At 40.3% G+C, this 15,630-nt stretch overlaps 1 protein-coding gene across 2 annotated transcripts in view; it reads left to right on the top strand.

The window, feature by feature from the left end:
* The window catches only part of MARCH8 (membrane-associated ring finger (C3HC4) 8, E3 ubiquitin protein ligase), a 73,536-nt gene that overhangs the window by 41,724 nt on the left and 16,182 nt on the right, over positions 1-15,630 (top strand). For both annotated transcript variants that reach the window (XM_010024441.1, XM_010024440.1), the window contains exon 2: positions 11,586-11,636. In XM_010024441.1, the coding sequence (XP_010022743.1) occupies positions 11,586-11,636 (51 nt within the window). The remainder of the gene's footprint in view (positions 1-11,585; positions 11,637-15,630) is intronic.

Here is a 15,630-nt window from a genome sequence, read left to right as displayed (position 1 = left end):
GCTGAACGTGAAGCAAATGTAGATTTCTGTTTGCCAAGGCAAACACGTTTTCCTAGCTGACTCCTACTGCAGTTTCTTCTCTGCTTCTCACACTTCAAGGAAATCAGTATTTTTACAACTACTTTAGGTCCTGATCTGCAACAGTGTGCCTAATATCAGCTGTAGTTACTGAAATATGTATTTTTTTCAGATCAGGATGTTGATAGTGGCTCAGTATGAGTCTTCCTGAGACCACAGACATTTCTTATTGGTTTTGGTGGGACCACTGTGTGTACATGGAGTGCTGGTTTAGTGCTTCCTGAAGGAAATAATTCGTCCAAGTCTGTGTGTCTTAGCCTGCAGTAGCTGGTTTGAGTCACCTGCTTCCTAGTGTCCTGAAGGTATGCAACACGATTGTATAGTTTAGTTACTTTTCTTCACTTTACATTATTTGTTTACTTTTAATAATCTATTGCTTCAGCTGTTTTTGTTAGAAAGACTTGTCTTACTGTTGATCAACCCAGTTGTCTGTTGCTAAATTCTTTGTATTTCTGCAGTATCTCTTACTAACAGAGGCTAAACTCCTGACCTGATTGACGTTAGTAGTGGAATTCCCCTTGTCTTACATAAAGCCAGGATTTAATCTGTCATGACCATATGCAAAAGCTGTTGATTTGCCATTGTTTTTTATACAGCTTCAGTATTCCACCCATTCCTTCTCCTTGTTTGCTTTGTTGACTGCTGCTACATGTTGAAGAGATAAAAAATCAGTCTCCTTTTCAAGAAGTACTGTTGCTGAATACAGAACTACAAAATACATTCCTGACAGAATAGGGCTCACCATTTTGCTTTCGCTGCCACTGTGGAAGACTTTCCTCTTATTCTCTATGGCCATACCATCTGTTTTTCTTCAATCACATCTTTAAATAAAAAAGTTGAAATGACCTTCCTAAACAAACATAAATCTCCTGTAGGATTTTTGTTTTCATCCTGTCAGCTTTGTGTGTTGTGTTACCCACTCTGAGAATAGGAAAACTATCAGAATCTAAATCTTCTGAGTGCTTGTCTTCCACCAAAAAGATTTCTTTAATTGATTTTCATTTGTGGGCATATGCTATTGTGACAGACATAGCAAAGAAGGTGGGAACATGATGTAAACATAGACCAATAATCAATATCGGTAAACTGGATAGCATCAGCTGTAGACATGGATTTAGGTGGTGTTAACAGATTTGAAGATAGATGCTGAATTCTTATCCTGCTCCTGTATCAGGGACCCACTTAATGAGTGATATACTGGAAAGACTAATGGAGCACATTAAAATTTTCCTTCTGTCCTTTGCTTTCCCTGCATTTTCATTTTTCTTCCCTTGATATCTGTGATGTGTGGTGCTGTACTTTACCTGCTTCTGCTGCATGATTGAAAGGTAACCAGAATCAGCAGGATTTTCACCTTTGAGTAACAGGTCCTAAACATCCTCTGAGTGAGTGCCAGAATATCTGCTTGTGATTGAAGAATGCAGTATTTCTCAGCACACCCCTTGTTTGCTGTTTTCTGAAACTCGTTTATCTGTGACTCTTGGTAATCTGTACCCTCAGTTCCATTACTGAGTATGTTAATATTTCAAGTGCAACATCCCAAATACGGAAATGAAGTTAGTGACTATGGATTCTTAGGCTAAAAACCAAGTATGTTTATTGTGTGTTAAATCCTTTCTGTTTATGAGAAGAGGCTTCTGCAGCCTTTAGCACTGTGCAAATCATAGAATTGCATTGTCAGTGAGAAATGGCCATCTTGAGTTACTACTGCTCACACAGGAGTGTGAGCAAAGGGAATGGTACTGAAACACAGGCCTGGGAAAGCATTGGCTTACTCAGATCTGAATTCTGCAGAAAGCCCAAAAAAATGACCTGACAGGCTGCGCAGCGGATGGGGGAGGTGGTGGTTAGTGATGGCATAGCAGGCTGAGGATGTAGCCAGGTGTTTCAAAGCACAGCCTTACCAGGTTCTTGCCATACACTGGTATAATGACTTGAAATGTTCACAGCACCAACAGTGCAGAATGCTGACAGCACCGGCGAGTGCTCATGAATGATATTGTCCCCAGTATTCATGTTCTGCGTGGCCCCATGTAGACTTTTCTGCACATGCACTAGTTGGCTGCATCCCAAAGCCTCAGGTGAGGCCTCATGTGAGACCAGTTGTGCTTCCCTGACAAAATGTTCCTGGCTTACTACTTAGAGTAGCCTGCTACACCTGTAGAGTTTTTCCTTTGTTTCTGGTATCAAGAGTTGTGTTCTGGAGAAAGAGAGGGTAGTTGGCTGTGCATATGATTATGTAGGATATTTTATTAAAGAACTTAATGTGTGTAAGTGTGTGCATTCACACATGCACATTCCTTAAGTGACTTGGGGTAAGTAGTTGGTTGACACATGAATTTCCTGGATAATTAGCCAGGAAGTCTGAACAGTTACTTAATATATATTTTTTTATTAGTCTATTTATTCTTTGAAAGATTCTTGTTCTGCAGTTTTAAAAGTGCTACGCTTTAAATGAAGAGTACCTTTTCTCTTAGCTGTGAATTATCTTTCCTCCCAGATAGCTGTTACCTTAAGTAGTTTTGGTTTATTTCTGTAAGGATGGTTGAATGTGTTGCTTTTTTAAAATTTTATTCTTTGTGTGTTTTCTGAGCTTACAAACAATGGTCCTAAGAAATGTAATGTGATTAAAGCTCTTCAGAACATTACAGGTCAGAATTTTACAACGACCTTGTTCTAACCACTGTTTGGCTAAGTAACTTTGTAGGGCTAGTTCATAATTTAAGAGATATTATTATTAGAGATAATAATTATTAGGCTTCATAATTTAAGATCTGTAGGGCCCAGTTCATAATTTACCTAAGTTTGTATGATCATTTAACACTAAGGGAGTTTGAAATGTTGCTGATCAGAATATTTTGCAAAGTGATAAAAATAGGAAAGTGAAATTTCAGGCAAAACCAAGCCTGGTCTGTAGTGAGTAGGTATTACTAAACAGGTCTGATACCAACAGGTGCTCTTTTGAGAGCTCTTTGCGCTCTCATGTGCTTTTGGAAATACATTAAATGTTACCAGAAATGTCCTGAATGCTTTCCCAGAATCATTTGGGAAGTGACTTCTCTAATTGCCATAGGGAATATTGTTTGCCTTTATGGTCTGTGCAGTCAGAAATAAGTTGATAAGCAATCATAATATCTTAAGATGGAAAGGGAGGAAAAGAAATAAGATAAAAATAAAATAAAATTATTGAGCAAAATAGAAGCAACTCAAAGTATCAAGATTGTTTTGGTAAGTTACCAGTTTTCTAGTATTGTTTTAAATCTGTTTTCAGATTCAGGAAGCCTTTGTATTCTTGGCTAGGAGATGATTCTGTGATTCACTGTTTTAGCTATATACTTTGATGGTGTAATATGAGTTGGAAATCAGAGAAGCTTTATGGACCTTCTTAGCTGAGTAGAGGCAGCAATCCAGGCATGAGCAGCATATCCAAATTGCACATGATGTGCAAACCACATAGCCCCCTACCACCCTGCCCAAGAAGCACGTGCTAGCACACAACCTTGTCCCACAGCAATCAACTGAACCTGTGAAGTCATGTAGACACTGAGAAAGGCCAGCTCTTCAGAGAGTGCATCTGAGCTGCAGGCTTCCAAATTGCCAGTTGCCTAGCGGGTTTTTTAATCTGTGAATGTTTAAAATAGTCAATTGCTTTGGCATATTGACATGTGTAGTGTACCATGAGAATTCCGGCAGTTGCATTAAGTGCAGTTACTTCACAAAAGATAGAATGTTATTCCTTTTAATCTGTTTATAATTGCTGGCTTCCTCTGTTTGTATCTTTTTATCTCTGTTGTAAATACATGAAATTGTTTGAAATAGGCTTTTTGCTGTCACACAGGTAAGGCTAATGCATCCTGCTTCCATTATCAAGAAAGGTGTATATTTTTGGATCATGCGTTTGTAGTTTATGTAATTTGATCCCTGAGGGAAGGATTCATTTTTATGTGTTACATCACATAAAGGCATGCATCCATTTTAGGCAGGTTGTCTGGCAACAGCAAGATAAGAACATCCTTAAAACATGTTGGATGCCAAACTTTGCAATCTACTTTCTTTGTTAGAAATTGGGCATGTGGCATGCGAATGTAGTAAGTGTGCAAATGAATGTCATTTTAGTGAAATGTATCAGACTGATGATCTTATGCAGAAATTAAAATTTGCTCTTCAAAGTGGGGCAACCTCAGCTCAGCAAGGGGAAGGCTTTTATGTCATCTTCTAGCTCAAACAATTAAAGAGGGAAGATGGAGATCAGATCTCCATTTTGAAATGACAGCTAGAGATGCAGGTTATCCATAATCAGATGCACTTTGTGGAGCCTTTGGAAGTAAAGCAAAGCAATGCAAAAACCAGAAAAATTGTATGTTGAAAAAAGTCTGAAGAGCAAAGCCATGAAGAAAAGGGCCTTTTGAGGAGAATGCTCTCCTCACCTTATCCACTGTATGATTGGAATCAGGAATGGCTCCAAGCATTGTATCCGATGTCCTCAGTAAGACCAAACTGGCAAGGCTGAGCACACAGCAATACACAATGAGTAAGGACTTATATGCAGTTGGACCATATCTGTGTGCCTGTCAGGTTTGCATAGTACCAGGCACATCCATGCAAACTCTGAGAGCTGTTTACAAGCCAGGCTGGAGATGCACTGTGCTTCTAATCACACTGTGGTGCAAGAGAGTCTTATTTAACTACAACATTCTGCTGTGTTTGCCTTGTTCTTTGAATTTCCTCTCATTTATAGTTCTTGTTTGTGATCTGTTAGACTCCTTGACTTCCCTTCCCAAATCCCCCAAGTAATCTGTGTGTTGAATTCCGTGAACTCTTCCATTAAAGCCTTCAGTCTAGTCTTGATTTTGTTGGTCTTTCTTTCCTGTTAAAGACACATGATCTCATGGTTTTATTTCTGTTGCTGATGTTTTCAGGCACAGCTGTAAGTTCAGCATGTGGAACAAAGCTTGTTAATTCTCCAAGGTTTTCCTTCCAGCCTTGTTTTTTGTCTTCAGGTTGTTTTTCTGAGTTTGTTTCCCACTATGTGAAGTGGCTTGATTTGAACATGAATGAGCAAGTTAGTGAGCTGAGTAATCAGCAGTGAACTTGCTATGGATTTTCCACTATGATGGTAGATCTGAAATCTTACATTGGGTTTCTGCACTCACTTGTGAATTGCAGGTCCCAGAAAATCAAGTGGGATCATCCAAGAACAGAAAATACTGAGCTAGATGGATGGGGCAGATTGTTTGGATTCCTTTTTCAGTATTTATACTGGGAGTCCAGGAAGGCAAAAAAGGAAATAGGTGGTGTGATTTCCATCACACACTCCCTTAATTTCCAGTGTCCAGGGATAAATACTGCACAAGACCAGAGATGCAAGGCATAGATGTCATTACAGTTCTTTGATTAGATGCCATTATTCTTCTAGCAGCATGCAAAAATCATTGACGAAACCTTGATGATATTTAATCGTATTTTATGGACAAAAACTTGAAATGAGCAAGATTTAAGAAGTTTCTCAAGCACTGGCTTTTTAAGCTGTTAGTAAGTTTATTGCTTTTCCATGATAACCTGGCGACTACCAAAGAAATAAAGGCCATATTCAACTGATATGATACAAAATACCATTTCCTACTGAAGTAATTAAATTTTGGGATCTGTCAGTCACAAGATCTAGTGCTGACAAAGCTTTTGTAATTTAACAATCCATTGGTTTTGACACAGGAAGAAAATAGTTCTCAAAGCCTTCTCCCATTTCCTTCCTCTCATTCTATTCATTTCAGACAATTTAAGTGCATGTGCCAGTATTGTCAACAACAACAACCACCACCCCTTTCCCCAAGACTAAAAGTGTGTGTTCTTTTTATTTCCTACCGTTCAGGTGTAGGGTTGCAGTACAAGATTAGCAGAAATTCTGAAAAGAGGTTGTTAGGAAATCTGACACAGTTTTGAAACCTGGAACAGTACTTGAGTGTGTACGACTGTGTGTTTGTGGAACAACTGTGCATTCATGCTCTGGTCATGGGACTTGATGGGAGAACTGAGTTTCACTCCTGACTTGCTGCTTTGCTGTGCAGGTGGCCTTCAGCACCTCATCATTTCAAGCAACAGTGTAATTCTCATAAGATGTAACAATGAGAATTGCTGTATGAATGGGAACAATTATTACTTATTCATTCTCTTCTGCTAAGTTTTTTATTAAGGAAAGCAACCATTTACCCAGAAGACTTTGTTGAAATGGTGCCCATGCCACTTGTTGGTAACAGTAAGTGATTTTACTAGATATTGATCTTGTGCTTAATGTATCATCGTAAAATGCAATTGTAATGCATAAAATGAGATTAAAATGGCTTTCAGATTCCACATAGAAAACCACAAGTAGGCAGTGCCCTAGCCAGTCTGCCCTGGTTGGTTTAACTGTGTCTCTGTTGAGTTGAGGGATTAGTACTTACCTTGTAGGGATCTGCTGCTGGGGCACTGCAGTAACAACATCTCCAGGTCTATAAGCAGAGATAGAAATGGGTTTAATATAAGCCATACTTTAGGAGCAAGCATGGGTGATAGTCAGGGACAGAGCCAGAAAGCGGCTACACAAGCTATGAGACTGCTTCCTCTGTTGTCTTATATTTACCTGCTTTATTGACTGAAAACCAACCTGTTGGAAACACAAAACTATTTTATCTGGAATCTTTCCCTCTTCTATCCTGGCAAGGACATCCAAATTGTATTTCTTTAGGGTGCCCACTTGCTGAGGCTGCATTAATTCTAGAGCTACGTTTGCAGAAAGGTCAGCATGGTACATTGGTATTTGTAAGTGCGCAAGAGCAGCTATGGCTGCCTGAATTGTTATCAGTGAGCGGTGACCCTCCTTCTGGCTGAGGTGATAGGAACTAGTGGTTTGGGGTTCACTAGTCTTCTGGGTTTAGCTGTGTAAGTTATGTAGCTGTTGTGCTTAGTGGAAATGTGTATCTTCTGGTAGGGAAACGAGTGAAATAATTTGAAGTTCTGAGTATGAAAGACTGAAGTAAAAGGAAGAATGGGAGGGAGGTGTCAGCTTCTAGATCTCTGAACTAAGTCAGAGGTGTCATGCAAGAGTAACCAAGAAATGTGGCAGAAGGGAAAATAAGCCAGCAAGGTGGAGAAGGTAAGATGAAGAGCCCTGCAGGAACGCAGATGTGAGCTGAAGCAACTGCTGAAGGAAGGAGGCAGCTCTGTCACACGCAGAAGGGAGCAAATTCAAGGGGGAAATAGAAAAAGAAAAGGAAGTTGGGAGGGGGATTTGGGCAGTTACAAGCAAGTGAATCCAAAGTTTAGAGAAACATGTCACTGTACGAAGGGGTAGCAGTTTTTCTGGTTTTCAGTCATTTCCCTGCTTCTGCCTTCCTCTTCGTTTCCCTAGAGCCAGGCTCTGATGGGAACCTCAGAGCAGCAGCTGGCAGTGAGTGGCTCAGGAGAAGTTACAAGTTGCACTTGTACTTTTTTCCTATCTAGATTTTCTTTTTTTAAAGTGTCTGCCAAGTGGTTTTAGTTGAGTAGGATGATTTTGAAAAGCAGAATTCCAATTATCCTATACAAAAAGACTGATCGGCTAAAGTGGAGTGACACTTGCTTTAACCAGTGGTAATTGTATGGTCCATGCTGGCAGATGTTGCATTCGTCTTGACCTTTATTCAAGTGCAAAGACTAAGGCTTTTGCAAGAGGGAAGGAGAGATTGTTTGGAGCTGTACTTACCAGACTAGAATATATCTTACTGTGCAATGGAACATAGTAGAAAATGTCCTTGAAGACATTTTTTGTTGGGTAGTGATAGTGCCATAATAGAAGCTTAGCCTTGCCATTTCCATGTCAGTGTTAATTTGTGAATAATTGGTAAAAGATTCCAGGATGAATGTACTGGTGATAGATAAAGCATGAAAAGTGAGGTTTTGTTTGTTTGCCTTTAAAATAGCCTTCTATGGCTTACAACACTTTAGTATCTTAATGACTGGAAAATGTAACAGCATCCTCAGTGTATTCACAGTATGGGAAACACCAGCAAGCACTGGTTCCATGTAATGGCTTCCACGATGCTTTTTCCTGAGGAATAGATGTTTGTTATTTTATTTGTAGAAGAGAATTAAACAGCACAGTTGGGCTTCATAAACTGTATTACTGAAAGATGTTCCTGGTGGTGTTTAAGCATTACAAAAAATAAATAAATAATGGTTTTGGTTCTTTGCAGGAGCTGGCAAGAAAGGACCGTATGTTCTTTCTTCAGCAGGGGTGCTGCTTGTGTGGTCATAGTGAACTGGAAATTGCTGTTGCACAGCACAGCTCAGTTGTTTATCTCTTTTCAACCCAACACTTTTTGAAGTCTGCATGCACAAAACTGTGAGACTTGGAGCAGCTGTTTCAAAAAATGTCCTCTGTTAAAGGACAGGCTAAAACAGGGTCAGTTGGTGTCTGAGGGCTGGAGCAATTTTATCTGGGCGATGAGGCTGCTTGGTAGTTGACAGGCCAGTCAGGCTGAAAAATGTGTGTATTATTTGCCAGTCTCTGTTGGATCTAGTAGTGGCTATGGGGTCAGTTGTCAGTCCATGAAAATATGACTGAGTTGGTGCTTTTCCTCCTTGTTGGTGTAAGTAGCTCTTTAAAGTACAAATTTTGGCCAACATGGGCTAAAGCTGTAGTGAATTTCCAGTTGATCTTATCGATGTGCTGACTTCGTGTGGTAAAGAAGCTGAGATACGAAAGAGCACTTAGGTGGCTAGGAGTCCTTTAGGAATATAACACTGACTTAATTTTATGTGTGTGTGCACCCCATAACCCTTAAAGGAATGTTTTTCAAGACCACTTTTTTGTTTAAAAATGATCACTCTTTCAATAACAAAACCAGCTGTTTGCAGTCATTCAGTGACTGAGACCTCTGATAGGTATGTTTCCAACAGTAGATCATTAAAGATAATATGAGCATCTGTCTCTTAGAGGCTCCTGGCATCCATCAGGTAAAATCAGTTTTGGGAGCAGAGGCGGAAAGACTAGTTTCTGTGACACAGCTTAGAGTATGTTTGCACTGCATCATTTACCATGTTGTACAAATATAGGTCTTGTCCTCCAGCCTGTTTGTGCTTATTGAATTTTAACACATCCTTTTCAACACAGGTGCCTGTGTAAGTTCAGTCATGCTCCCTTGCAGACCGCTTCTTCAGTTAGACAGCAGTATTTGGGGAGTGTTGAGTTAACATAAAGAAACCTCTGCTCTGTTTATTTTTGTCTTTAGGAATTTCACCCAGAAGTCTTTGACACCTGTGGCTGGATTTGAGACTTGGCCCCTGTGTAGAGGTGTATGTGTTGCTTCAGGCAGATTTCTTGGCCATGGGTACCACTCTTCACTATCATTTTCCCTTGTCCCACATTGCCTTGCTTTGTTTACCTTCCACACGTCCCTAGGCCAAGCACAGCCTGCTTCCCCCCAAACCACACACACAGGCAATGACAGGTCTTTGTGCTTGCCAGCTTGTGTTGGTCTCTTATCATCATAGCTTGAGAACATGTTCCTGACCCCTTTTTCTTCATTCTGTCTTTAGCTTTAGTGAACTTTTTTCCCCCTGTTGCTATAGTTACACTGCCTTTGATGAAATCAGCTAGGTCCTTCCCTTACAGTTGGAGTCAGTTCTTAGCCCTACTGGTTCTGGCAGTAGTTCTATCCAATGTTAACTTCATGTAAGCATCATGTCCATATTTTGGGGGGTCTTTACATGTTTATTTCTCTTTCAGGAATACTGTTACCTATGTAACAAAAGCTTATAGCCATCTCAAAAACAAAATTCAGCCTTGCAGTCTACAACTATTCCAGACCTTGAACTGATCCTTGCTGATTTTTAGGTTGTCCATCAGTCAAAATTGGTGGGGGTTCCCTAGTTGCTTCTCTTCTGTTCTTCTGAAATACTAATTTACTGTCTTCTGGGTACTCAACTCCTACATACAGAGGATTTCAGAACACTCTGTTTGCTTCTTCATGTTTTTAAGGGAGGAAGCGCAATTTATATCTGTCAGCTGAGGCAGTGCCTGGGACTGTATTGAGAGACAACCAGTATTGTAAGGCAGGGACAGCCTGCTTTTGTAAGCACATGCTGAAGTTTTTTGCCTTGCCTTTTCTTTTCTCAACACAAAGCTTTGAAGTTGCTCTGGGGATGTGCTGTAGGAAGAAGTGTGTGGGAGTACATGGATCTTAAAGTGTGGGTGTAGCATCTAGGTGCCCAGGCAGCCAGGCTGACTTGATGCGGGCTTCAGTCATTGAAGATCACTTGAATTGTAACAAACCCTAGGCAGGAGGTCTGAAACCAGTGTACTATGTCCAAGGCTGTTCTAGGAGTAACAGCAGTTGACTATTACGGGGTTCGGGGGGTTTTATGTACCCATTTGTTAATATACAGGACTACTGATCTCAAGCTCTATATAGTCAGTGCCAATGAGAACTGGAAGTGAATGCTGTCAAAGTGTCTGTTAGGTCAAATTTTCTTCAGGAATAAAGGTGAAAAAGTTTGGTTCCTAAAATCCCAGGTGAAAAGATGCACTTCTAGAATCTCTTACCTAGCATAAAGCCCATAGGAGAAAGTAGTAAATTTACCCTTTTTTCAGAGGGTTTAAATCTCAAACCAATTTGCATCCTGGCTTCACAGACTTAGAGGAACATACATGCTGATTTGTAACCAAATGTGATGACTCGCCCTGTTTGTAATATTTGCTTAGAAAAAAGAAAAGTATTTGTTACTGGATTTTATTCAGAAATGTTTTTGCAGAGCACTTTTTAGGCTCTTCCCAGTGGAGCAATTTTGTCCATTTACACATATGGTAAGCTGATGTTCAGAAATGAGGAACCCTTAAGGGTTGAAATATCTAGGTGAAACTTACAGTTTATTTTGGTAGGAGATAAGATTGTCATCCGTACTGGTCATGGTCTGCACACTGAAAAGTGAGTAACAGATACAGTCATCACTGATACCAGTTTTGAGAATTGTATCTTCTGCATTTCCATCTTCCAGTTTAATTCTGATTTCTCTGGTAAATAGGATGTTCCTCAGTAATTCTGCTTTGTCTCCTGAAATGACATGCATGTGGTTATTCACAATTGTTTCCAGACATCACTGTGGTACTTTTGTTTCTCTTTAAGCACGTGCTTTCAGTTTTAGTGGTTGGATGTTTGCCTTTAGATATAGATGAAGCAGGGCTGCCATCTGAGAAAAGGGTTTTGCAGTATTCATAGAGAGAATAAATCACTGATTTAGTATTTCTCAGTTTGTACTTGTTTTGCCTATGTGATTTTATGCAAGGTAATATCTTGTTAAGCAAACAAAGCAATTTAGTGATTAGCATAAATCAGGTTCATGTCAATAGAAGCAACATCCTTAAAAGCCGCAGCTGTAAGTCTTTCTCCATGGAATTTGGTTTCTAATACCAGTTTTAAAATACCTTCATAACTGTGATTTGTTGCTGCTGATCACTGGTGCTAACAGCGATCCTGTTCTTCCTCTTCCAGAATGAGAAGGCTTTGGGGCATTCCGTGAGCCGCTCTAGTAACATCTCAAAGGTATGTTCCTCGATATAACTCAGTCTTTGATAAACTTGGGGATACTGGGATTTCTTTCATTTCAAAACTGGGGTAATATATGCAATAATGTGACTAGTGAAAAATGCTTCTTATGCCTGTCTGTCATTGATAGTTGCTCCTGAAACATTAGAACTTTGGTGTTTTGTAGATTCTCTTTACAGGTCATATGAAATGAAAGCTGCAGTAGGTTTTCTCTTTTGCACTGTCAGCCTCCTTAGCTTGGTAGATGACAGATGCCTCAGATCTTCACTTGGGGGGAAAATTGCTCCAAAAACATCACTCAAGTATTTCTTTTATACCATGAGTTATCTGATGTAATGTTCTCTGTAAGATATGTTTAGCCATTCATCCTGTAATATGTATTGGATGTGTGGTTATCGTTATTTTATTGTCACTTCAACACTGAATTATTGTTAGCACCATGAAATCCATTGCTATCAAGGCATGACTGTGTAAGAGTTTTTAAATGTTTGCTTTTACAGGTCCTGATCTTGTAAGGGATGCATGATGCTCTACCAATTCTAGTCATACTTCAATATAGCTGATGTACACATCAAAAGCACAATGGCTTTGTTATGCAGTTAGGGGAAAAGTACCTTCTGTTCAAGATAACTTATTACAACACAAACCCTACTCCTGCATTACCACAAATGAGATTTTCAATTAGCTGGAAGCCTGACACCTTATTGCTGACGCAAGTACAGATGCTTAAAGCCTTCATGCAAGCAAGCTGTATTGGTTGACCAGTATTTTTTCTGCGGTGCATAAGCCTCAACACTTCATTGCCACAGTTGATGTTGCTGGTAATAGTGGCTTCTAATGAGAGACTGAGTCATTATGCCTCTGACAAGCTCAAGTCCCTCTTTTCTATTCTGATACTTCAGGATATAGGAAGCTATTCATGCCTATCTCCAGCAGAGGAAACAGTGGTTGAAGTTAATTTATGGTTTATATGGGCACAGACGACTTTCATTTTGGAGCAAAAAGGCAGGATTAGGCTGGGCTTAAACCACGACACTGGGTGTCTTAACTAATGAGCAGAGCAACTGTCCAGTGTGCAAGGTATTGAACAAGCTGAAGGCGGTGTTCCCATTGAGTGATGTGGGATTGTATTTTGCGTTCAGCATCAGAAAATGGGCATTCACAGAAAGGGATGTGAAATAAATACTGTGTGAGTATAACTTCTCATCTGTGCTTCTCTAAAATGGGATGGTGCCTGTTCCTTCTTACGCTGGCTCTCCTCAGGGATCTCTAATTGGATTTTCAGGTGGTGTTCAGCAGAGATGGTAGTTTTATCATTAAGTGTACTTTTCCCAGGGTGTCTGAAATTCATCAAAACAAGCCTTTTGGCAGCAGCATTTGGTACCCAGATGAAGCTGCATGGTTCATTCTTAATTCATTGGGAACTGGTAGTGTGGCAGTGTAGTGGGGATGTCCTTGCACTCTGGCAAAGCTCTCCGTGGGAGTGCTGGCAAGTGAGACCTCAATATTTGCATTCATCTTGATACACTGAAAAATTCAACACGATTGCTGCACATTGCAAAAGCTAAAGATCTCAAGGGGAACAGAAGTCAGCTTTGTCAATGGGTGAGATGTTTTGGTTGCAAACATGAGCTTCCCAGAGGTATTGATGTTCTAAGGACTCCTCTGTCGCCTCTGTGTCCGATCCATTCCTTGCACCTACATCGCTCTGGAGATAGCTTCTAACAAGGGCAAGAGGTGGAAGTCCGATCAGTAAAATCAGTCCTCTGATTTGCCTCATACATCCAAATGCTGCCTTGTACATCCAGACACCTCAGTGCTAAGCTGCAACAATTCATTTTGCAGTCTACAGGTGCGTTAGCTGTTGCAAGCAATTTGTAGGACAAAACTGATTATAGTAGTTACAGTAGTGGGATGCTGCATGGAAGCTTAAGTACATGGAAAAATTTTCATCAGTTCTGAGGTCTAATAGGAAAGTGCCTTATATTTTTGTTTAGAATAGTATAATATCCTAGCCAATAAGGCAGATTGAATACATGTAAAGGAAATAGTATGGAAGTGCTTGCCTGCCTGCATAGCCCTTTCTGAAACCCTCAGAGCTTGTTGATAGTACACCATTTTAAGAAGAGCTATTTAATCAAAATTGAGTTTCATCAATTACATGCTGCATTTCCAGATATGTTGGGGGTGTGTGTACACAGAAATAATGATCACACTTTGCAAATGACACATTCAGCTATTATTTTGCCACCCAAATCTAGCTCACAGCATAGCATTGTTGCAAATCTACTACAAATGCTTGGCACTGATAACTTGATTCAAAGCCTTTCTGGTGCTGGTATGTCATTATGAACCCGCTGTGATTATTACTGTGTATCTTTCCACTGCTCTCAGTTGCATAGTGCAATATGAGTGGAAAGGATTGAGTCAGAACTCAGCCTCTAGCCAAGAGAGGATGCTGTGTTACTTGGTGTGACCAAGGAAAGCAATGCCTTAGGGCTAAAAGTGGTCAAGGAGGGAGGCAGACAGATGGTGCCGCTGAAAATGGGATCAGCTGGTAGAGATAGCAGGACCTCTCCAAACACAGACCACAAGTGTTGGGGCCAGGTGGAGCTGTCCCTTGGGAGGAAGGGGCAAAAAAGGCAGTTCTCCAAGAGGCAGATGCTAAGAGAGGCTGGAGTGATGCTAGTACATGTGGCCAGGCCAAGAAAAAACAGTCACCTGAATACTTGGCTAGGGATGGAGGCCAGAAGCAGCAGAAAAAGGAGTAGGGAATAAGATGTAGGAGGATCTTCATATGGTGCTATTAGGTTTTGTGCAGTCTGTTGCACACTGGGGAATGTGGCATGTCTCCAGGCCCTTCTTTGCTGTTTTGGTGTGTATATTTCAAACATTCCTTTTAAATCTGCTCCCCACGAAATGCTTGAATTTCTGGAATCTTTTCTATGTTTGTTTTGGGGAAAAAAAAAAAAAACCCAAAACACTGTTGAAGGCAGGTTGACTTGATTTAGTCATGGGATGGGGACACAGCCCGGTTCCCAACTTGCCCTGTACAAGCACAGCTGATTGAAACACCCTGAATTGGCACAGGGGTATGTAGCCCAGCACCACATCTCAACTATTTACCCTAAGCCAGCATTTTTGCCAGAAAACCACCATTCACTGGTAAGTGCCTTCATCATACAAGCCAAACAGAGAAATACTTGAGCTTTATAGAAGCTTCATCATCTAAATATAGATGAAATTGACCCTAAAACACAGCTAGTCACCAAAAGCAACTGAAAAAGGGATTTTCACAGTGGTGATAATTCATGCCCTCTGCTCTTGGATAAAGGAATTGTGCTTGCAAGCAGATTAAACAAGGTCACTAACAAAGGTGGTCTATAAACAGTTATCCTCAAATTAGTGATGTTGTTTAGTGTTAAAGCGTCTGATATAGCTTGAAACTGTCATGTGATGTGTGGAAATATCTTCAGGTCATCTGTGTGTGGTTCCGGTCATCTGATTGTTCCAGAGGGCTGATTTTAGAGTAGTGGGGAAGCATTTTGTAGTCTTATTTTTATGGCCCTCTAAGGGGTAAGCTTTGAAAATGCTAATACTGGGATCATAGCAGAGGAATCAAAAGTGCATTCCTTCAAAAATGTAAATGCTTTGTCTTTTCTGTGCAGTTTTATCTTTTGAGCAGAAGCATACTTTAAAGTATTAAATTATTCTTAGGCTGAATGGGAGCCAGTGCAGATGCAAAGTGGTAGCCTAAGCTTGCTATGAAATTTAAAATCCATTTAGGCTGTTCATCAGCTTGGAACAGATTTAGAAAAGCATATGAATACACACGTCCACTGTTGCCTGAAGCTTTGATGGATTCAGTGAGTGTTCGTCTGTAGAAAAGCAGTCCAGGTTTTTCAGTCACAGAGCTTAGCTATCCTTTAGTCTTTCAGATGACCAAGGCTCACGGAAAAGAACTACTGCTCAGAGGTGTTCTGTTCAGATG

The sequence above is a fragment of the Nestor notabilis genome, unplaced genomic scaffold (genome assembly GCF_000696875.1).
Source record: "Nestor notabilis isolate BGI_N333 unplaced genomic scaffold, ASM69687v1 scaffold9661, whole genome shotgun sequence".
Classification (NCBI taxonomy): Eukaryota; Metazoa; Chordata; class Aves; order Psittaciformes; family Psittacidae; genus Nestor; species Nestor notabilis.
This window is presented reverse-complemented; position numbering and strand designations above follow the sequence as displayed.